We start from the raw sequence: 24,370 nt of genomic DNA on the forward strand, positions 1-24,370 counted from the left end.
GATGCATACATTTTCTACTAGACTAGCAATATTTAAAAACTAATTTCATTTAATTATTTATAAAATACGGTTTAAAATAAAATTGTTGGAATGAAACAAATTTAAGTATTTACATGGTAACTGCATCTACACGATTTCGACATTTGGATGGAAAATACCAAATCTGATTCTTTTGGTATACGTTAATGAAACGCAAAAATGAGTCTGAAAAGCGTATTCATATGTAGTTACTATGTACAAAATACCCTCCTGTGTACCTTCTTTTTAACCCTTTCTTTTATAAACAGTTCAAAGAAAATAGCCTATACATTTATTTATAACTTATTTATAACTATAAGCTAGGTTGTGAGAGTACTAACCAGCTAGTAATGTTCAATCCAAAATCAGACTAGAGGAATATGAGTTTCCTCGGTATATCTACGGTATATTCGAACACGGGAATGCTATTTCGGCATATTTGTGTGACTGTCAGACGGTATATCTTATTGTCAAATCCACAGTCACACTGGTTGGCGCGTTTTGTTGTCGCGTTGCCCGTTTTTTTGCTTTGCACAGGCCCTGCCTGATAAAAATGTTGTAATATTACTCTTATTACACGACCAGTGTTTCCTTCGACATAGCGAAAGGTGTGTAAAATTGTTCACTTTGCCCCCCGCCCCTGCAGATGGGTTCTGGAGTAAGCGAAGAAAAACGATATGTTGAAAAGCTAAAGAAGAAGAGGAGGAAAGAAAAGTATCTCTTCTCTATTTAAAAATGTGTGTCAGTGTATTGTGCGGCGGCAGCAGAAAAAAAGAGCATAAGCAGCAACATAAGCAAAAGCAACAACAACAAAAGTATAATAAATAATAGCTCTAGCACCGTTTTGGCGACGACTTCCCAAAGAGACCCTGAAGAGGTCTTTTAATTGTGGCATTGTTTTAGTATTTTTTCCCAGCATTCAATTTCCAAGACGTGTTTTGTGCCAAATAACAGCAAATTATTCCCCCCTTTTATTCGGGAATATAGTGAAGTGTGGAGTGTGCGTGTGTTGAGTCTTGGGAAAGGGGAACTTGAAGTGTGCGTGTGTGTGTGGTGTGGAAGGAGGACCAGTGCTCTGCTGCTGTCATCATCCATCCTGTATCTCCCTTTCTCACCCATTGTTCAAGTGTGTCGTTTCGTTTCCCACGCATTATGCTCGCGCTTTGCTATTGGAATAGTTGGTATGTATGAACATTTTCAGCGAAATTACTGTATTTAACCGTATTATTTAGGGTAATTGCTTTTAAAATAATTTAAAGCCATAATAATACCCTCCCCTCGTACGGCGTCATTTTTTCGAATTTAAAGCATTATCAGGCGGCACTCATGCACATATACTTATGTACATATGCTTGTTTGCCTCTGTGTTTGTAATCATGTATGAGCGTTTTTCACACTAGATTTTTGTCACCCTGCCTTCGTTCTCCTCTTACATATGCATACACACACACACACACACCTGAGACAACTCCACCATATGCCTTGCGCCCAACTGTCCGTCCCGTCTATCTGTCTTCTCTGTCTGTCTGTCATTCCACCCCATTTGCAGTGTATCTCTCTTACTCGCTGTAAGTGTGTGTGTTTGTATGTTTGCGTCTGCCGCCGCCTTACGTGTTGTTGTTTTTGGTCAACAGAAAAAAAGGAAATTTATTTTCTTGTTTTTAATGTTTAGGTGTGGTCGTGCCTTACACACATGAGGACATGTAACGTGTATGTGTATTACATGTATCCCCGCGGATTCAAGCGGAAGCATTCAAAAAAAAAGTTTTGTGGTTGACATTGAACTCTCCGGCTGTTCCTCTCTCGCTTGCACTCAGTCTCACTCTCTTGGTGAATGTCCTCCTCCTAGGGTTTTCTTCGCTCTTCCCTCTCTACTCCTGAGTGAATATCCTTCTCCTTCCCTTTGCCTCCTGCAGTGGCGTCTTCCTCCCTATCCTCGTGCTGGTTTATTTCCTTCCATTGCCTTGGTTCCTCTTTCACTGTTTTGTTTCCCACTCCTTTCGCTAATGCCCCATCCCCGCTTTCTGCACCACTCTGTTGACTGCCTTTGCCGTTACTTTCCAAAAAAAAGTCGCTCCTGGCCTGGCCTTTCATTTTTTTCGCTCGCTTTTTGGCCACATTTACTTTTTCCTTATACCCTTTTTGGCACTGCAGAGAGATTTGGTGAAAGGAAGCAATTGGCACTAATGATTGGGGTAAATAATCCGCAGATCATGATTAATTTCCCTAAATAAAAGGTACATTTCCTCTCTAGTGAACTTCGATCAAAGCTAACCGCTCTAGGGGGAAATGATTTTTACTTTGACGCAGTTAGTACTCTTATTTCTATAGCACCTATCCATTACCGAATCTTATCCAATATTAATCCAATGCTTTCCTATCCTATGAGAGCATTTTCACTTCGCGTTGACTCATTTGTTCGCTTAGTTTTCTATGGTGGTGCGGGAATGTGCGGGCCGGGCCAAGCTTTCTCGTTTATTATTACGATGTCTGATATAAATATACATACATATATGTATGTACATCATTGTACATACGTACATATGTATGTATAACCCATACTGTTATTATTATGTGGCTCACGTCTTTGGGAAAAAAAAGATTCGCGCTGCGACTGCGCACGATTATGGCACATTTCATAGCCCCCCTTCGCCCGCCTTTACTGCTACTGGTGGCTTTGCTCCAACGATGACGAGAGCAAAGTTGACTGCTGCCTGTTGCAGCAGCAAAAAAAAAACGTGTCAAGTTGGCCAGATATATCTACTACCAGCTATCCATCCATCCATCCATTTATATGGTATATGGTAGCCGCTGTGCAAGAGCATAACCAGAGAGATAGAGAGAGAGAGAGAGCAGCCTGTCTGGGAGCTTCTGAGCTTCGATTAATTTCGTTGCGCCTCGGTAGCTGTGCACTCAACTTAAACATCCGCTCTGCAGCCGTAGCCGCCGTTGCTGCCGCCGCCGCTGCAGGGTACCAGAGCGTTTACCTCGTCGCAGCGGGAACCTAACCTTATTACACATTATACTACATTTACCCACTGCCCACATCTGCCACACTGCCCCTGGCCTGTCCTGCCTGCCCCCTGTGTGTGCCTCTGCCCCATCGTCAGGCATCGTATAACACAACTCCCAATATCGCAATATCCCAAAAAGAAAACCCCTTTCTCTAGGGTTACATTTGCATGGCCTGGCAGGGGAGCATCTGGTTTTTGTTGGTGTTTGGAAACGGCATTGCACTACACTAGACAGCAGGGGTTGCAGCACTACACGCACTAGACTGCAGCCAAAGGGGGTTGAAATGTGAGTCCACATTCCAGTTATGGCTTAACCGGAACCCCTAATCATATTCATGGCATTGTCTACCCAAAGTGGCAAATGATCTTGTTGGAATGTTAAAAAAAGGCGGGAAATATTCAGAGAACGCTTAAACAATGGCAAACAATGGGAAACATGCATTTATGACACATTATTGTTACGGTTCTGCTTGTAGAAGACATCCAATTGGAATTAAGTGTGTGTTCCAGGATAGTTAGTAGCTTTGTTTATGTTTAAAGCAAAACATATATAGACTTAAATATATCTTGAGAGGGTTAAAACATTATTTATTACCACTGATGTTTTAATAGTTTCTACACATAGCTCCAAAAATTATAAATATTAAACAAAAATGCTGTTGTTTAGTGTCTCCTCCGCCCCTTGTACACCACCCAAAGCACAGAAGCAACAAAGAAATTGCAAAAAAATAAACAGCAACAAAGCAAAAACTGGTGCTTTTCCCCCTTTGCCTTTCTTTCTGTTTGTCTCGCTGTTGTTTTCCCCTTTTGTCACTCTTTCTCGTTTCCCTCCTCTTCGTTTCTCTCTCGTTTCGCCTGTTGTCTCTTATGACTGTTTACACCTGTTTATTCCGTAGGCAAATCGGAATTCCACGCTGACGAAGCCGCCGACGCCACCGTCTCATGTTCGCATTTTGTTTTTAGTTGTATGTTTTATTTTTTGCTTACATGAAAATGTTACAACAAAAATTCTTTACAAATTCGCTCCATATTTGGCCACTGACGCGCCCCCCACAGTACCAGTGGGTTGTCTTGGTGGAGCACCGCATGCCAAACCCACACAACACTTTAAGAATTTTTGTTGGCTTTGCCTCTGTGACTTCAGCTGGGGCTCTAATTTGTTGTACCCTTACTTAGAGAGAAGGTAGTACGTTTATGAGGAGCGGTTCGCTGCGAGGAGAAGAAGGGGTTGGAAATAGAACGAAATGTAAAACCGACTTTGGAAAAATAAAGATATTCCCTTGGAAATTACGCCACAATTTCTTACGATTATGGTCAAAAATGCTGCTATTTGGGCATAAGATTGTATCAATATGTGTTCTGCCAAAACGATTGTCTGCCAAATAATTTTAGCACTCACTGTAATCGATGGAGAATCTCTAAGGGTATTTCCAGATTCGGTTATTAATAATATCCGCCCTTGTCTTCCCTTCTCTGTTCCCTGGTTTTCTGTTGGTGGTTTTTGTTTCATATACGCATATGAAATAATTGAGCTCAATTGATTTCAATTAAAACTGACAACTGGGCTGATGATTTCGTTGTGGCTTCTTGTTGTTGTTCCTATGGTCGTTTGTGCCAGCTCATATGAAACAAAAACCATCAAAATGCCCCTCAAATGTTGGATGGGATTGGATGTACTACTGTCTGTCTGTTTGGGTCGCTGGATATTCATGTATCGTGCTTGATGGACTGCATCGAATGGGTAATGCACTGATGGGATTGTATTTTATTTCTCATTGGAAAGTATAGAAAAAGAAAAAGGTACCTAACATCATGCAGGAAATGCAAGAAAGCTTCGTTCACTCGAAAGGATCACTTTTGAGGCATATATTCTAATAAATCTTTTAATATCTAACGACTTTCTATCGCTCTTTGGTTTCCCAAACAGGCATCCAATTTTTGGCAATGTTTGCCTTATTTTTAATCCGATTGTTCTTGAAATTTGTTGGATCGTCAGATAAAAGTGCTGAAACATAGACATGACTGTTTATAGTGTGCTGAAATCCATATATCTTGATAATTTGTATTGTTATTGATTTGCGGGGGCCCATTCACGGGGAGAGTCGTCTAGTATGCCTTATAAGGAAACACATTCTTATAATTTACGAGATCTACATACGAGATATCATACAGAGACATGAATGAGCGACTCGGTGTATACCTCTTGAATAATAATTGCGCGAAATGAAAGTTCTTATTATTCTACATTCCATTCAAATCGCTGGATGATTCATGAGGTAAATCTATACACGTGTTTTCGATGATAAAATCTGTTGTAAAAAAACGACATTTCCCGATTGTGTGTCACACGGATGAGTCATAGAAAAATAAGGAAAACAAGAACCTTTTCACTTTTATTGTTATCTGTGAAAATAGATAATAGCGAGATATGCTAAAAAAAAGTACCCAGGATTATTCAGAGGTTTCAGAAGGTACTTTAAATTTTATAAGCACTCTGAAGTAGAGAATTCTACAAAGAGAATAATTATTTTTCGTTGAATATCAGAAGGGGAATCTATTTTCTAGTGGCTTCGGGAAGAAAACACTTTATTTCTTAAAGTTTCCTTTTCGTTCTATGACTTCCACAAGTAGCCTTTCTTCTCAGTTCTTTGAGTGTCACTTTTAGTACCTCATTGTGCGAAGTTTCACTACTATTCCTAGAGGTTTTTCCATACAATTGTTCTATTTATAGAAATAATAATGATGTACCTCTGCAATCACTGAATGCTTTGCTGATCACGAAAGTCTCTTATCAGCCTCTCATGGGGTTCATTGTTCATTCATTCCAAGATCAATCATTTGAATGTAATTCACATATCAAGAGACCAACAAGTATACAGTAAACCAATGAACCGTTTTATCAGCAATAATTACAATAAAAACAAATGATATTTGTGATAATTTATAAGCCACAAACATCTTATAAAGTATGCCCCTCTTTCTGAATATTTTCATGGTCTTTTCTATGATTAAAAAGTCGATCGATAAACCCACCTAATTAGTGGATTATCTTTTGAATCAGCGAAAAGTGAAATTTCTTTACATTTCTCTGCTTACTTTTAAATCGTGTGATCAAACTTGATCAATGCCCCATTTATAGAGAAAATCTATAGGAATTCCTGTCGCTCTGTCAACTGCCTGCTACCGCCGCTGCTGCTTCAACTGTTGTATTAATAGATATTCTAAAGATAGAGTTTGAAATACCAAATTCTCAGGCACAGGATAAACTAAATTGCAGATCGATAGATAGATCATGCCGTCACACACTTCGGAGAGGAAAGTTCTCAATGAATTGGAAGGGAAATGAGATTGCATCTAGAATTGGTGATAAAAGTAGAGAAACGGCAGAGAATTTGCTTTACTTAATTCCTTATAAATTCCTATAGTTCTAAACGATCAAACGATCGTTACACAAATACAAAATATAATTATCCAAAAGAAATAAAATATCGAATTCCTGTCAATTATGTCGTACTTCCCATCTAGTTATAGCGCTTAAGGACCCCCAAAAGTAAAGTAGATCACACAATACCCTACAAAAAAAAAGAAATGTCTCTGCATATAAAAGAGGAAAATATTTATTTAATGCATTGTTTAGAGTATTTTATTTGTTTATCGAACTGAACTCTCTCATTCGACGCTTGTGCCAATTGCCCTCGATCGTTGTTCGTTTCATTATTATTATTGCTGTTATTGTTTCTTATTGAAATTCAACACTTTATTTCAACAATTTATATGCACGAGGCACTCATATTTCGGGCGCCGTCTGCTGGCCTGCTGCTGCTGCTTCGTAGAGAAATGAATAATAATTAAATTAAATTGTTTAAACGGCCGGCTTCTGTCTGTCCCTCTATGGTATGTGTATCTGCATATCTGACGTTTGTTTCTAAATATTTTTGGCGCTGTGCTTTCGGTGCTTTCCTCCAGCCGGGGCAGCAGCTGCTTCGCATATTTGTTGAATATGAATTTTTATTGTACAACTTTTCTACACTGTTGGTTCCCCCTCCCCACCATCTTTCTTTTTTGCTTTCGATTTTTTGTCTATTTTGTTTGTTGTTGTTGTTTCTTTTTATAAATATTTGGCATGTGCTGCTTGCTGGCTGACTTGCTGACTGGCGCTACAAAATATCTAAATATTTAGATATGCCGCCTGTGTCCACCCGTGTTTTCTATATTTTTACTCGCAAAAAATCAAACTTTCACTTCCATTAAACACAAACAAAATATACAAACTTTTCTGTGTCTATGTATGTATCTGTGTATCTGTTTGTGCGTATTTGTATCTATGCATATGGATGTGTGCGTGTGTGTGGGTTTATGGTGTACCTGTTTTGTCGTCAACGTTAAAATGACATTAGGAGGCTAGGTTTTATGGTTTGCTCTCCCATGGTGGAACAGGGGGGGCGTGCCTCTTTATAGAGTAGGGGTATCGGGGCAGGGGCTCTCCATTGAGCAGGGGATAGTGGCATTATCTCTCTATAGAGCAGAGTGATCGCAGCATGAGCTCTCTATAGAGCAGGGGGTCGAGGCAGGCCCCAGCGGAAGCGAAATTCTGCAACAAATTGTCAGAGTAGAAAATTTACATCCAAACGATTTCGCTTTTCTTTTCTAACTTTATGTTTTTGTTTTTATACATTTCTCTTCTATTTATTTTCTCTATTTTTTCTTTGCTTTTCACTACTTTTTTCCTCGTTTTATCTGATGAACTATTTCTGTTTTTTTCCTAGTAATTCCCTTACAAATGTATCTTTATGAGTTTTTTTATGAAGATACTCGTAAGGTTGAAAGTTTGCAGCATTTTTGAAATAGTTTCATCACGATTATATTACGAGGTACTACTGGGCAATTTAATATGTTTTGCAATAGGCAGACTTAATATGTGGTGTAAAAAGTGTTTTCTAGAGTATATAGAGGTCTTCAAGCCATGAATTAAGATAGATTTGTTTTCCCTTCGAAGGGTTTTACAACTTCCAGCTAAGTGTTCAAAGCCAATGGGTTGGTATACGACCCTGATCCGGAACATTGACCTACATATGTATATCAAATAATTGCTTATATTTAAAGCTATATTCACTACACATAACAGCTTTTTGTACATGCTGGCACGAATTTTCTTTGCTTCCACAGATATCTAAATATAAGATGTAATCTTTTTATTGACCAGAAAATGGCTTTTCATTGACCCTGAGAATATCCAAATCAGAGATAAATGATTTCAGAAACATTTAACAAATAGATAAATGATCTTGCAACGATATATCTAACAGACAACCTATTTTTTCCAGGATTTTCTACAGAAAACTTTACTAGCGAGGCCGTTTTTCACTTACCCATCATTAGCTGATTTTCTTATGGACTTAACGGCAACTAAAAGAAAAAGGAAAATAAAATGTTCAACATTAAAGAAGGTTCTAACTTTACCCTGCACTTATGTATATACATATACATATATCAGCATATAACCTGACCTAATCGAGCTTGAACCTAGCCTAATGTATGCATTTTCACTATGCAGTGGCTTTAGGGTATACAAATGTCATGCATCCGCTGCAAGTTTTCTCTCTCTCTTTCATAAGCCTCTTTTCCATGGGGCACCTGTTTTATAGGTTGTACTTTTGTACAGGTCCGGTCTGCTGGCTGTAGCCGTAGCTAGTATGTGGCTACGTGTGTGCATAATTGTGTGAACGGAAGTTCGAAAAGCTCCCAACAATTAAGAGCTGTCCGCCGAGGGCTCCGCCCCGTCCATGGGAGTCGTGTATGAAACTAAAGGCCGTGTTCGTTGGTTAGAAATAATGAAATCGTAGACCCCAAGGCGGACTCCAAGAGGAGGCCAAGAGCAGAGCAGAGCGTTGACTAATATGCCAGTTACAACTAATTGCATTTGTTGCTCTCTTTTTAGTTCCCCCTCCCGTCATGGGGTAGGGTACGGGTTCCAAATACTTTTCATTGTGAGTCATTCAGTAGAGGTTTTACCTTTCAGGGTGTGGGGTATCGATTGGTCTGCACGAGGAAAAACCCAAGACAGAACATGTTTGCGACCTCATATTTGAGCGACATTCAGATTTATTGGGTAAAGAAGAGGAGAAAGTGATTGAATAGGGATTAAAAAGGGGAATGTCTGAAGAAAAGTAGTGCTTAATGTTTGGAAAATGATCATTTATAATCCCAAGGATAAATTATTGAATCCTATGAAGTTCTTTCAACTACAAAAGGAAGAATTATACATATTTTTGTGCATTTTACACATTCAATAGTTTTTATATTTGTTATTTAGGTAGATAATATATTTATGTACAAGCATTTGAACTTTTAGCTTTATCGGTTGAACATTTTAGTTGGCTTAAAAAATATGTTGATTCTATTTTTCTGCTTGAAAATAGCTATTGATGCTTTCTGATTGTCACATTTCTCATCTAACATACAATATGCCCTTTGCACTCTGCAAACTACCCTGTAAGCAGTGCATACAATACAATATGCAATCATATCAAATGTAAACAAATCTCCTGCCTTATGATGAGTCAACCGGAGCAAACCGAAGCGATCAGATTTCGCATCGAGCATCGGCACTCCGCACTCCGAACAGTAGCTGTGAACAGTGGCATGTGGCAGTGGGGCAGTGGCACCCGAAAGTACAAGTGCCACCAGATAGCTGTCTGGCCTGTCTGTCGACAGTCGATCTGTGGGGCGTAGATTGATACGACGATGCTGTTCAACAGATTAACGACAACAGCAAACACAGTCATAGAGCCATGGTGAACGGAGGGGCCCGGGGAGCACAGAAAACAGCAACCGGATTAGCCTTGGGCTGCAATTTGTTCCATGATTTTTGTTTCGTTAGTGGAGAGTGGGGGACGGGGCGACAGATCGCATAGTTTATAGGATCGGCCATAGATTGGTGCCCGTCGCTTAATCACTTGTGATGCTCAGCCATTAGTCATTATTTTGTTATTCTGTTTGCTTTCTTTTTGAGGCTCCAGTCTCTCTTTGGTTTATATCATACATAAATACATATGTACATATATCCACGATATCTATTACATTCATCTACAATTTAATGTGAATCATTTGTGGCCACACGAAGGAGTGTTTAAGAGAGTCATCTAATAAGCAGAAAGGGTCTAAACATTAGATTAGAAAAGGAAAGGTAGCTCGCTTTCTGGGAAATATGTAGTACACAATATACAATATGCAGAAAAGATTTAAAATTGTATTATTTATGTATTGAATTTTTTGTTCCATGTTAACATTAATATGAAAGTAGTGGATTTAAAAAGAATTCGAATTTTGAAACAAATATGTATATTTTATATATTAAAAATGTAAATTTATTTTCTATTTAAATTAATTATTTTTACATTTTGATTTTTTTTTATATTTATTTAATTATTGGCTGCATTTAAAATGTGTTTTAGTAAAATCCGGTTTAAATCAACTTTAATTCTTTTTAATTTCAGTGTATTTGAAGTTTAGAAATTTATTTAAATATGTATTTTTTTTTTTTTTTTTTTTGTATGCGCGATTAAATCATCATTTTTCCAAGTCATTTCTATCTTAAAATCCCCCTGGACGGGTATTTTGAATAGTCTAAAAACAGTTAGACATCTGCTCTTAAAGATGTATTTAAACCAGATACGAGTCTAGGGGTCTAGGCCATAAACTACTTGCTAAATGGTTTGAAAAATCTGTTGCTCTGAAACTCTCGAATTCCTTAGGATCTTATGATCCCATTGGCACTAAATTAAACCAAAAGAATCTGGCTGCACATTCAGGATGTTGAATTCCTGTCATAAACACATCGAAATTCCCGTAATTAAACTGGAAAAGTTCAAGCTGCTGCTGCTGCTGCAAGACGAAAGATCTATTTAATTGCCCCACGTTGTTGCATCCGTCTCATTTGGAGCCACATCATTCAAGCCGGCAAGCGGGCAGCCTCTTTATGTGGCACTTGTCGTTTGAGTGAGTGAATGAATGTCGAGTGAACAGACTGAGCCGACTAGCTGACTAAACTGACTAGCTGACAGAGCAGGCGGACAGACAGATTCAGTGTCGAATGAGAATGCTAGATTTAAGCACACATTATGCATGCATTTTGCAGTTGCCGTAAGTCTTTTATGGTCGACATCATTCAACTGCAATTGTTTGCTCTAGAAATAATGCTCACTGTGCCTTCTCCCCCGGTTCTCGAGTGAACGAGTGACCCACTTTAAGCCATAAATTAGCACAAGCAACAACAACCGACGGCAACAACCAGCTTTTATGCCACTTGATGTGGCATGCTGTTCCTACTCCTAGAATCTAGTTAGACTTCCACGCACCAACAATTTATTTCCAGTCTTGCTTTTCTTTATAGATCATTGTCAAATGTGTGCTGCGGCTTTAGCTTTCAGTTTCTCCACGAATTGGGTCAGAAGACAAGACAGCCAACACAGCGTTGCCTGAAGGCAGCTAAGTAGGCAAACGTAGAGCTAAAAACGCAGTCATTAAAAGATCATTAACTATTGTCCAATATTAAGTTATTTCATAGCATTAATTGAGTCTCTTGATTGAAATGTCTTGCCTCCTCCCCCCTGCGGACATCGGACATCGGATCCAACTGTTGGACACGGACACAGTTGAATGTTGTTTAATTGATTAGGAGAAAGTGAGGGTCTCTCTTGCTCTTCGTAGCAAAATGTACCAAAAAACGTAGCTTCGAGGCTGGGAAAATGTCTTCATTGGCATAGAGGTTTGCTTTTGTGGCCCCAAAAGTGCAATCGGGCAATCGAGCAATCGAGAAAATTGAATATGCACAGCAGCTGCACAGAAACAAATCTTGTTTTTGTTTTTGGATAATTTGTTTGATTATTTTGTTGGTTGTTTACAGGCAGAGATAATCTTCAGGCAGTGTTTTATGTAATTTTTGTGGCATAACTCTTATGAGAGATGAAAATACACGTATTTCCAAACGACTTTTGTTGTTTGCTTCATACATTTGTTGCTGATTTTGTTGGTTACTTGATTATTCATTTCTACACCAAAAAAAGCTATAACAGATCTATGGATTGGGAAAATTGTGAGGATAGACAGCTGTACCTTAAGGGATCATTCGCACATTTTACATAAGTGAATGGACAAGATTCCCCTTTGTGGAGCGGAATGGAATCCTTAAAGGAACTCATTTCGGGTTAGCTCTGATCATCTACCATTCCTTCGATTGTAAAGCGGAACACAAATATTAATTTTCAAACAAATTACATATGAAGTTTCGCCAGAAATGAACAACAAAAAACTTAATCAGCAAACCAAGAAATTGTCCAAACATGCTTAATGCTTTCCCCGGAAAAGATAGCTTGAGATGCTCCCTAGATCTCTAGCCTTTCGACCTGCCTAGTAAGTATTTGTTAGCAAACCGAAATTGAATCTAATATTGTGATAAGAATCTGCCCATAAATTGAGGTTTCGCTCGCAAGCAAATATTAGTTGAATTTCAAACACCCAAATAAAACCATGGCTGGCTCTACAATTCGCTTAAGGTAATCCAACAAATCGAACCTTAGTACTCCTTCGCAGGACTATGTATGAAACCCTAATTTCAGCTGTCTTGTGGCTGTCGTCCTGCTTGTGTGCCTCTCACGTCCTTCTTTGGGCGAAGATCAATTAACTGCCACTGCAAGGCAAATGATGGACAACTTTAATGATCCATCGCAGGATATTTACAGCAAGGGACAAAATCTCCAGACGTTGGCTTGTTTTTATGAACAAAATCGCAATCGAATAGAACTAAATGAAGCTCAAAGAGAGGAGGCCGATGAGCTATTAAGTAACTATAACGATCTAAAGGGCTCGGACATTCTGGTAGATGGTCTACCGATGCAGGGAGGACGTGGTGGAAGATTTTCCCGACCCAGACCCTGGGTATACAAGCCAAAAATCGAGGTTTCATTACCGGAAACATTTCATATAAATATAGGTTCATCATCAGATGCAGGCAGAATCGAGCTGATCAATTTTCAGATGGCTATTTTTGCGCTACTTTTCGTTGTCGTGAGCTACATGTACAGGTCCTAGGGAGAGGTCTTGCAAACTTTATTTCCCACAATGTTTAGTGGAAATTTGTACAACAATTAACTATGAAATAAATATAATCATAAAATAAACTTCTTAACATGTTCTTAGTTTTTTTTATGCCCCGTAAAAATGAACAAAAGAAATAAAAATCACAAACTTTGTTTTCTAGAGATTTCCCACCGCCAAAAGAACAATAGAAAAGCTGTGGAAATGCATTGGAATAGCATGGGAATGCGGGGAAATAACAGAAATTCTGATTTGTTTATTATCGCACACTCATTAACTCATTCTTTGATTCATATATTCATTCATGTGTTGGGTAACGTAACGGATTACAACAGAACAGCCATTTCTATGGATAGATCTTTTGTTTTACACCCCACCCCTCAGGTCGTTGACATTTCATAATTGTAGGATATGTGGCAGGTATATTGGGTTTCAAGAGACGTGCATAGCTGACAGAAGTTATTGGATTTATAAAATATAATAAGAGACAATCAATAATAAGAGACAAGCATTTTTTCTTGGTGAGTGTAATAAATGTAGTTAAATGAGTTTTTTGTGCTGCAGCTACTGATGCATTGTTCTTGCAGTCTGAATATAGTTTCAAATATTCTGAATTGTCTTGCAAAAGTTAAACTAGAAAACATTGCGGTGTGCACAAATATTTGGATATAGGACTTTTATTTGTAGCATTTTTAAAAAAGAATATTTTCCACCTGTACACCAAAGGTACTCATAATCGGATTATATTTAAAGTGTGAAATATTGTAAGCAAGTTCTGGTATTAATATTTACTTAAGATCCTTAAGTTTCTCTCATCAGGGTACAGTTTTAATCATACATTTCCCATATACAAATCAATTTAATTAACTTTTTATGTACGTACATCCAATGACAGCAAACCCTCTAATGGGTATCGCCTAGTCGCATGGCAACATTTCGATGGGCAATCTCTGGTTGTATTATTTTTGTTGTCTATATATTTTCCCTGCAGGTCGTTGCCGTTTGTTTAAATCCAATTTTATATGCACACTTAATGATTATCTTTTTTTGTTGCTGTCATTTATTTTCTCAGCTCTTCTCCTTCTTTTTTTGTTGATTTTTTTTGTTTTGTTTCTTGTTTTGTTTGTCGTTTTGTGTCTGTCGTTTGTTTATGTGGCTGCATTTTGAAACCGTTAGCGTTAACATTTTCTTTAATAGTTTTGTTGCGCTTTGGGGAGCTGCCTGATGCTCCCGCCTGCCTGCCCGCAGCCTGCCTGCCCGCTGCCTGCTGATGCTGCATTTGATGAACGGCCCCCAGAGCATGGTCTCTCTTTCGCTCTCTTGCCATAGCCAGCGGGACAGGCGGCGGGGTACTTCGCTCCTATGAGAGTTGAAAAACCCGTTTACCCGTGCCGCTCTATGATTTTTGTTGCCTGGCAAAAGTTGGTGTCTCGTCGTCTGTCGCGTCTGCCACATCCCGTGGACCGGTGGGCCACTGTCTCTTGTCTCTGTCTCTCGCTCTCTGTTTCTGTTTACCCCACTCTCTATTTGCCCCTTGTCTCTCCACTACATCCAGGCCCGTCTGTCTGTTTAATTTATGAAAGTTTAAATGCTCCAAAGCCTGGCGGCGATTGCATTTCGTGTCGCCTGTAAATCAGAACTACCGCTAGGCATACCCCATGCAACACCAACAACAATAGATGATGATCATCATCAACAACTAGAAAGGAAAAACTATTTTCCTTTGAGTGTCAGAAAATGCTGGATACCCTGGCACGAAGTTTCTTGGTTTTCTCATATGATAAGTGGATTTTTTCTACAGGTTTTTCTAGGGTTTTCCGTATTGAAGCTATGGGTAATTGTGAAATAGTTACGCGGATATAATTTCCGCAGCAAGAATACATTTTTTAAAGCGTTGTTTGAATACTTATAAATTTAAAACAATAATTTCCATAGAAGAAAGTCAAATATTGGCTCTACTCACTCCCACGTGGAACTCTAATCTGTCAACCTGTACACTTAATATAATCAAAATACACCAATTATTCTGATTCTCTTAACCATTATACTCACCAGAAACCAAAGCAGGAGTCATCCAAAGATTCACATCCTCCTGGGTGCATTCATTTCGCATTCGATAACCATTCCACAACCCTCTGCTTCCCCCATTATTCCCCCAACTGGTTTGGACTTAATAAATATTTATTGTATATACTTATAGCAAGAGATACGCGACAATGCGATACATTCGAGTGCTTAGTTACATGTGCCACAGCCACTCATCCATGCCACAAAGGATGTCTGAGCCACTGACCTTATTCTTGCATGTGGCACAGAGCAGCACAGAGAAAGAAAGAGAGGCAGAGGCAGAGGCAGAGTGGGAAACTGTAGTGAGTGGGGCTTACAGGAAGAGAGAGTGTGGCAGCCAAGCCTCTCTCTCTCTTGCAGCCAAAGAAAAAGTAGAACATATAGTAGGAGAGGGCAGGCAGACAGGTAGCGGGGCTTGGGGCTTTGGTGGGGAGGGGTTCTGGGTTAATTGATAAAAGAAACAGAAACAGATCGTGCGTGCCATTAGAAAGTAAACGCGATTTTCGGAGGTCTACCGAAAAAAAGAGGCCTTAAACGAGCATTGAATGCTTAAACGATACCTCGGAGGCGGGTAAACGTCTGTACTTGCCGTACAAATGCCTTTAATTTGGGGTTTTACTGTGTGGCTTTACTGTGGGAATTGGCTGGGAGTAGTTTGTGTGCGAGCTGTGAGGTTTTTGCTTACATTTTCTGCGACTTTTAAGCGTTTCTGTCGGCTTTGTGTTTGTTAGAACTCATGCACAGGGTCATATATTTTTTAAACGCACTGTACAGTACACACTGTAAACTGCACACTGAACTGCATTTATGCAAATGAAATTGAAAGGCAACCGTAGAGGCAGAATAATAATTGAAAACTCCCGCCATTGTTGTATGCTTATTGCTGGGAGTACAAGTGGCGAAATCGACGACTTTTGAAGGTCTACCAAAACTGTACAAATTACTGTCAAAAATCACTAAAATCTGCATTATTGGTGGCTCTTTCAGATGTTGCAACTGCTGCCTGCGTAGAGTACCAAAAGTGACTGTAAGATGTCCGAGAAGGTGAGCACTTCCTTGGCCTCACAATTGCATTCCCATGCACTGGCCACAACCGATGGAAGTGGCGCTGTGGCTGCCTGCCACCATGCCAGCACCACAAAGGATGCCCATGCACCGCTGCAATTCGAAATGGATGCCCCAGCGGCGGCAATTAGCGCACAGTTAAATTTCAAAATAATGCCAGCGGATAGTCTGCCCGGTTTGAGCTACCAGGAAATGTTTGCTTCCATGAACACATCACAAATCAGCAATGCCTCAACAGAGGCATCCTCCAGCTGCAGTCCACCGCTCGGACTGGGACTGGGACAGGGACTAGGACTGGGTTTGGGCGTGCCCATGGGGCCACCGCCACCAAAGCCCAGTCGTCAGCATATGGCTGTGCAACCGTTGACAACATCTGTAAGTCTACCCCTGAGTTTTCGATCATAATTCAAATTGATTTTGTTTTTTGTGTGTTTTTCCCAGAAATCCTGTCGCTTTCCCAAGCTGGAGGAGTGCGCACATTTTCATTACGAACGCGTGCAACTGGGACCGCTGTCGGTGCAACTGTTGGATGATAAATCCGAGCATATGGGCAGCAGCATAGCCTCCCAATCGATTGGCGGTGATCTGCCGCACAGTTCGCTGAGGAGCTTCTCGCCCGAGAGCTGTTGGTTCATCATACGCGTGTGTCCGCAACGCTGTGAGCCCTTTCTGATCAAGAGATCCTTCGAGAATATGCAACTGCTGGACGAAATGCTGCATCGTTGTGTCTACGATCGCAAGATCAGTGGGCTGCGGAACATGGCCGAGCTGGCCGAGGAGCTGCCGAGTGAAACGGATGTGGAGTATGCGGTGGGCAAGTACTTGGAGCGCTTCTCGAAGATCGCCTCCGATTCGCTTACCTGCGGCACCATTCTAACCTGGCTGCAGCTGGACAACAAGGGTCGCCGCCTGCCCCTGGCCGACGGCGAGACGCAGCGAACAATCAACACTCCGGCGGTGGGTGCAGCCTATGGCGTGCGGCGCTACCAGGCACAGGCCCCGGACGAAATAAACATCGAGGTGGGAGACATGATATCGGTGATCGATATGCCCAGTCCCGCTGAATCGATCTGGTGGCGTGGCAAGAAGTCACATCTGCAAAAGTCCCTCTACGAGGTGGGTTTCTTTCCGCAGTCGTGTGTGGCCACCATTGGGGACAAGGTGCCGAGGAATTTCCCCATGCCAGCGCCACTGGTGGGTCATCTGGATGCCTCACCCACCAAGCCCGTGCTGCGGAAACATGGCAAACTGATAGCCTTCTTTCGATCGTTTATACTATCGCGTCCATCGCGGCGTCGCCTCAAACAGAGCGGCATTTACCGCGAACGCGTCTTCAATTGCGATTTGTCGGAACATTTGCTGAACAGCGGCCAGGATATACCCATGGTGCTGCGTTCCTGTGCGGAATTCATAGAGAATTATGGCGTCATCGATGGCATCTATCGACTGTCGGGCATCACCTCGAACATACAGCGTCTGCGACGCGCCTTCGACGAAGAGCGCGTGCCAGATCTGGGCAACCCAGAGATGAAGCAGGACATACATGCCGTCAGTTCGCTGCTGAAAATGTACTTCCGTGAGCTGCCCAACCCCTTGTGCACGTACCAGTTGTATGACAATTTTGTGGAGGCCATTCAAGTGAAGGCTGACGAAGCTGATGAGCGTTTAAGGCTAATGAAGGAGACGGTGTTGAAGCTGCCGCCGCCACACTACAGGTGGGAGTCGCAAGAGCCAAAGCACTACTACCAGAAATACTAATTATTAATTCCTCTCTTCTCTCCCGTGTAGAACCCTTAAGTATCTGGCTGAACATTTGTACAAGGTCTCACAGCATCACGAACGCACTGGCATGACGGACAAGAATTTGGCCATTGTTTGGGCGCCCAATTTGTTGCGTTCGCCCGCCCTCGAGTCTGGTGGAGTGGCTGCGCTGCGTGGCGTTGGTGTCCAGGCGGTGGTCACCGAGTACCTGATACGGAATTGCCATAACATATTCGATGCTCTGGAGGATCAGCGTCACAGTGTGATGCCCGTGGCAGTGGCTGTGAATCCCAGCGGTGGTGAGCTGCGCCTGGAGTCCCTCACCGACTGCGAGAGCTTGTTGGTGGAGCAACGCGAACAGGATCAATCCTTGGGCATGGTCGAGCGACCCAAGAGCCTGAGCACGGGCGGAGCAAAGCTCATCAGCCTGGAGGAGGCCCAGGAGCGGCACTCACGCATCGAGGGGGGTGACCTGAAGCATTCCCTGCCCATTAGCATGCTGGCAAGCGGCAGCAACAGCTGCACCGCTAATGGTGCTGCCGCTGGGAATGCGGCCACCAATATAGGCTCCTATATAGAGGTGGGCGGAGGTCCCTCGAGTCTCCCAGACAAGTACCACACAGTGCTGTCGGCGCCACGCAGCTGGCAGAAGCGCAAACCGGACAAGACGCCCTCCTGGAAGTCGATATTCACGCGCAGTCAGCGTCAGGGCAATGTCGATCCCAGCCACAAGATCATTCACGAAACGGCTGGCGGTAAATTGGATCCCGTGTCGTCACGCGTCAGCTTTGTGCAGGCCTCGCATGCGCATGCCAGCAAGGAGCTGTCGAAGCACGACAAACCCAAGTCCATAGAACTGCTGGAGACGACACACGAGCGCGAGCCCAAGCCCATGGAGCTGTGCATACGCTCCAATTCCATAGACAGCCTGCGGACGGTGGGTCACTCGCGCAGCGTCTCCCATGACTCGTACTTTGATCTGTTGCAATCGCCGCAGCGCGGGCACATGACCACCTGCCCCTCCCGGGAGCTCTCGGAGCTGGGACTCAATTTCGATCGCGAGGAGCCAGAGATGCGCATCTTCTCCGAGAGCGAATCGCTCGTGAGTTCGCCGCGTGTGGGCAAAGAGAATGTGCCCCCGGCCTCGGGCTGTGCCACTCGCAGGATTATGCGCGCCCGTCCCGAGGAGTTTTCCAGTCAGACAAACAGCGTGAATCCGAGTCCCAAGAAGCAGCCGCGTCTCAATCTATTGTCTCCCTCGTCAGCCAGGACTTTGCCTCTGCCATTGCCAGCTACGTCTGTGGCGGCGGCTTCAGCGGCACAACCGGGCACGCAGCACCATTGCGGCCATGAGCCAGCGGGCGCGGAGAACTGCTGCAAGCGCTACAAGCTGGAGGATCAGCTGTGCGATATACAATTCATTGATTGCGGCACGCCCGAGCATGCGCCGACGGTGCAGCAGCAGTTCGCCAGCGTGGAAGTGCATCCGCCACCAAAGCCCGCCCGTGCGCATGTGCCAGGAGCCACGTCGCCTGCTTCGGCGCGTTATAGCTATCCCTCAGTGCAGTTGGGCGCCAAGCGCAAGGAGCAGCAGGCGGCCAAGGAGAGATTCAGCTATCAGGGCACGTTCATGCAACAAGGCGGAAAGCCAGAGCAACCACTGCCCCGAGCAGCAGTGCAGTGAGTAAATCAAGCATCAAAAGAGGTTCCTTAATGTTATCTTGAATGCCTTCCAGCGGCAGCAGCAACAACACGGTACCCATGCGCACCAAGCCGCGAGTGGAGTTGCCGCCAGATGTCACCGATTCGCAGGGCAAGCTGTCCGTGGCTACACCCACAACGCCTCAACGGAGTCCACGCTACAGCCTGCTGCTGTGCGACACAGAGGAAAGCTCCGAGAACAGTTCGGCTGTGACCACACCGCAATACGACATGGAGCCACTAATGCGCACCTCTGCCATGTCGGGCGTTTCGGGGGTGTCCTCGAATATGCAGCAGCAGCTGCTAATGGGAGGCGGCAGCTCGCATGAGAGTCTGGGACAGCATGTAAGTGAATCGAAGAAGACTTCTATCGATCCCTAACGTTTCCTCTTTTAGTTTAACAATCTGCAGGAGATGGAAGCGCGTGATATGAATGCCCTGAAGAGAGAGTTATCTTTGGATTTGCAACCGCTGCAGCCACGTCTGCCCACGCAGCCCACAAATCGTGCGGCCACATTGCCAGTGAAGGAGCAACTGCAGGCCGCTGCCTCGCCCAACAATTCCAATTTCACGGACAACACTAGTCAGTCGGTCACGCCCAGCGAGTACGGCTACCAGCATTTGCAGCGGCATCTCAGCATGCACTCGCTGCTGGCCACAGAGGAGAGTTCGCCGGTGTACGAGGACTTTGAGCAGACGCCCAGCAATGGGCTGCACAAGCTGGTGGCTGCCACGAGTCCGATTAAGTCAACCATAAGCATCACATACAAGTCTCCGGAGAAGGAGAAGCCCCTGGAGCTGAAGCTGCTGGAGACCAACTTTGATGAGAATATAGTGTACGAGCAGGTGAAGCTCTTTCGCAATTCGGTGACGGAGGTCAATCAGATGATGCTGCGAGAGCAAGAGACGCGGCCACCGTGCCTCAAGCAGATCGAGGAGGAAGAGCACGATGTGTGTGCCAGCAAGGCGGCAGAAATGACGGAACAGCTGCTGCAATTGGAAAAGGAACAGCAGCAGGAGCAACAGCAACAGCATCAGCAGCACTTGGAGGAGCAACAGGAACTTCTGCCCGAAGAAGATGGGCAGGATGAATCGCAGTTGCTGTACGAAAATATTGAGCTACGAAAACCGAAAACAGTCTACGAGAATCTACGTGGCGAGGAAATGAAACTGAATCTAGAGCCAGACTCAAAATCCATCAGCAACATCAACAATGATCGAATCGAATTGGATAGCCTCGACAGTTTGCCCGACAACATGGAGCAGGAGCAGGAACAGGAACACGAACTGCACACAGAACTCCAGCTGGCACCGCTAACACTGGCAGTCTCAGTCAGCAAGTCCCCATCGTTCAGTGTCAAAGAGTTGGCCAACAAATTCGAGAGTTCACCCGTCGAACAGCTGCCCAGCTTTGACTTTTCGGTGCGCGGTGGCTCCATGAAGAAGCCAAATGAATTGAGTGTGCCGCTGTCCATGCCCAAGGCGATGCCCGCACCTGTGCCGCTCAAGAAGCTGAACAATGCACAGAAGATTACTCGTTCGCTGGACGAGAATGCGTTTGTGCGTGAGTTTGGGGGCAAACAGCTGCAGGACTTATCGCTGAGCAAGCTGCCGGAGCTGCCAGAGATGAACAATCGCCGCAAGAGCTTCGATTTTACGCGTCCCAAGACATTGAATCCACCCAAACGGCTGCCGGGCATGAGCATCACCGAGGAGATTTGTCAGAAGCGTGGCGGTGTCGGGGAATCCGAACCGATAGCCATCACTCCCACAACAGAGAATCGCATTTCGCTCATACAGAATAATGTACCCAAAGAGCAGGCAACAACAGCGGCTATTACGCCGTTCCTTCCACCTGTCGGCCGAAAGAGTGTGGTCACTGGCGTGATACTCGATCGCGAACGCATCGAGAAGATCAAAGAGGAGCGACGGCAGCAGTTGACACAGAAATACCATGGCGATACGTTAAAGTCGCGCTCCAAAACGGAGCTCAACTCCACGGACGACAGCAATTTCCCCGCCACAGAGTCGTTGCGCATAAAGTCCAAGTCACGCGGCGATATGCACTCATTGCAGAAGGATATGGACATGAATCTGAAGCAGCTGTCGCGTGTACCAGGCGGTGGCTCTGAGAGCACACTACACACAGTGCCCGGCGACTATGTGGCGCAGGACAGAAATGGACAGCAGCAGCAGCAGCAGGTACAGCTTGGACAACATGGACAGCAGCGTGTGCGCAGCATTTCCGATGAGAAAAATCAAAATTGTGATACCAATAATGGAAGTGGAGGTGGCACAACGCTGCTGAGTGTCAAAACGGCTGCCCAGAAGTATGGCAGCCACAAGGCAACTCCATCAGCGACAGCATCGATAGCATCATCGTCTGGTGTGGTGCGTGGCCCACCGCCACAGCCACTGCCACGTGAGCGCATGCCACAAAGGAATTCGTTGGCAGCCGAGAGCAATGCAAGCGCCAAGTGAGTATCCAAATGGGCTTCAATATTTGTATATTATTAATTAACGTGCTACATTTTTCAATCATTTTGCAGCAACAGAGAAAAGATCTCACCACAATTCTCAATACGCGATGTGACAGCGATGTTTGAATCTCGTTCACAAAACCAATAGAACTTAAGGCAACAACAAAACAACAAAAATTACCAACTAAATAACAACGAAATAATGAGACAGACAGCTATACACAACCCTTCTACTATATTTATATAATCACATATATATAATAATGGATCCGGCAGCGATTTATCTACATGCTTGCTATATATTTTATTTAGTTTTCTAAAACATGTACGTCTTAAGCATTGAATATTCTCGCTCTCTCTCAAATAACTGGCGCCAGCGGCAAACCCCAAAGACACTTTTCAGATACCAAACTATATAAATGCCGCCTGGGGAGCGGGGAGATTTGGCTAACAAAAATAATATATACAAAACAATAATGACAACGCCTTGCGCCCTGAAATCGTATGCAAAATTCAATTTTGTTTTGGATAAGGCAGAGCATAAAGAAGGCAGAGAGAGAGAAAGAGTTGAAGTTGAACTAAAAGACCATCCCCCCTAATACCCCTCACAAAATTGATGCAAATTGTTAATGCATTTTATTCTCGCCCTCGTCCTCCCCACTCTTTTTTGTAGGCGTTACGTTTCAATGAAAAGTTAATTACATTTCGGTTTTTATTTGTATTTTTTGTGATTTTTGTTTGTTTCTCAAATGTTTTCCCCCTCTTAACATATTATTTTCTTGTGACGCGTAAGAGTTTTTCTTCTTTAAGCAACTTTGAGCGAGTTGTAGATAAGTTAATTATTATACGGTTATACGATTAAACGTTTAATTTATATATATACATATATATATACTACATATTTTTAAAAGAAAATAAATTCGATTGCATTGTCAGTTGATGACATGTCTTCTTTTCGATCCATACATTTATACACTCTGTAAATACTCTTCATTTGGCTTTGCTTTTAAATTAAAAAAAAAGTCTTATACCACAAAACTAGGGATATATCTACAGTACAAGTTGAAAAGTCTGTTGTGTACGCGACTTGATTGAGTGGTCCGATAGAGGTAAATACTCTACCAATATAAGTCCTAATGATGTAGTAACACTAAATAACATACTTGCTGGTTGTCTTCATGAAAAAAACATTTACTGGTAACAGTTCGCTATGAAATTAAAAGCTATAAATATTATAGAAATGCTGTACAATAATGTTTGCTTTTAATTTTGATAAATTCCAATTTTATTTTTAAACTTGAAATCTTAAGCCTATCTGTTCCGATAATCCTAATAGTACTCTAAAAACATTGTTGAGAAGTGGCACATATAATTTTCTGAGTTCACAAATTGCTGAGTAGTTTTTGCTTTGTTTTAAATATTTTCTAAACTATAATTTAATTATAAACTTGAAATCGTAAACCGATCTTTTCTAAGATTCCTAGTTGTACTACCAAAACAGTGTTACATAAAGGCACACATGTTTGCTAGTGTTCGAAACTTGCTGAATATATTTTAGAATGAAAGTAAGAACTCTAAACATATTAAGATGCATTCATTAAAAGTTTTCTTTAGTTGTTTTTAAGTTTAAACCTTAAGCTGTATGTGACCCAATGGATATCTATATTGTTGTTGAGCGCGTACACAGCACAGCAATGGATAAGGAAAAGAGCCCTCAGACCCATCTTTGACCAATCAAAACAATGTTTTCAAATAAACTCATACGAGAGCTAAAGAGTAAAGAGAGAAACTAACTAAAGGAATTTTAATGTGTGGCTAGTGCTTAGATTTGACTACTAGATAAATTTCATATTCACATACATACTCATATATTTAAAGGCGGACGGACAAGCAGACAAAAATCAAATCAAATATACTCGTATAAAATTGCATTTTCAATTGACTCCAGAAGCAGCTGCCAAATTTTTTTTTATATATTGATCGCCTAATTCAAACGAAAATACCAGGAAAAGAAAACAAAATGGAAATTAACAGAATTGTAATACAATAACTAAATAGAAAGCTTTAAAACATAAGTTAGCATTTGATATATTTTGATAAAAAATAAAAATCAAACAAAACAGAAACTAAAGAATGCAAAAAATAATAGTATAACCCCTAACGACTGAG

At 42.5% G+C, this 24,370-nt stretch overlaps 1 protein-coding gene across 1 annotated transcript; it reads left to right on the forward strand.

Moving 5' to 3' along the window:
• The first annotated feature begins 489 nt into the window (after positions 1-489).
• Positions 490-22,733, forward strand: LOC117902314 (GTPase-activating protein CdGAPr). Its single transcript, XM_034813599.1, has 7 exons — positions 490-626; positions 16,182-16,634; positions 16,701-17,974; positions 18,048-19,700; positions 19,757-20,066; positions 20,118-22,198; positions 22,271-22,733. Exons 2-7 carry the CDS (start codon positions 16,227-16,229, stop codon positions 22,347-22,349), a joined length of 5,805 nt encoding a protein of 1,934 aa, XP_034669490.1. The 5' UTR covers positions 490-626; positions 16,182-16,226; the 3' UTR covers positions 22,350-22,733.
• Positions 22,734-24,370: the final 1,637 nt, after the last annotated feature.

This window comes from Drosophila subobscura, chromosome U (genome assembly GCF_008121235.1).
Source record: "Drosophila subobscura isolate 14011-0131.10 chromosome U, UCBerk_Dsub_1.0, whole genome shotgun sequence".
Classification (NCBI taxonomy): domain Eukaryota; kingdom Metazoa; phylum Arthropoda; class Insecta; order Diptera; family Drosophilidae; genus Drosophila; species Drosophila subobscura.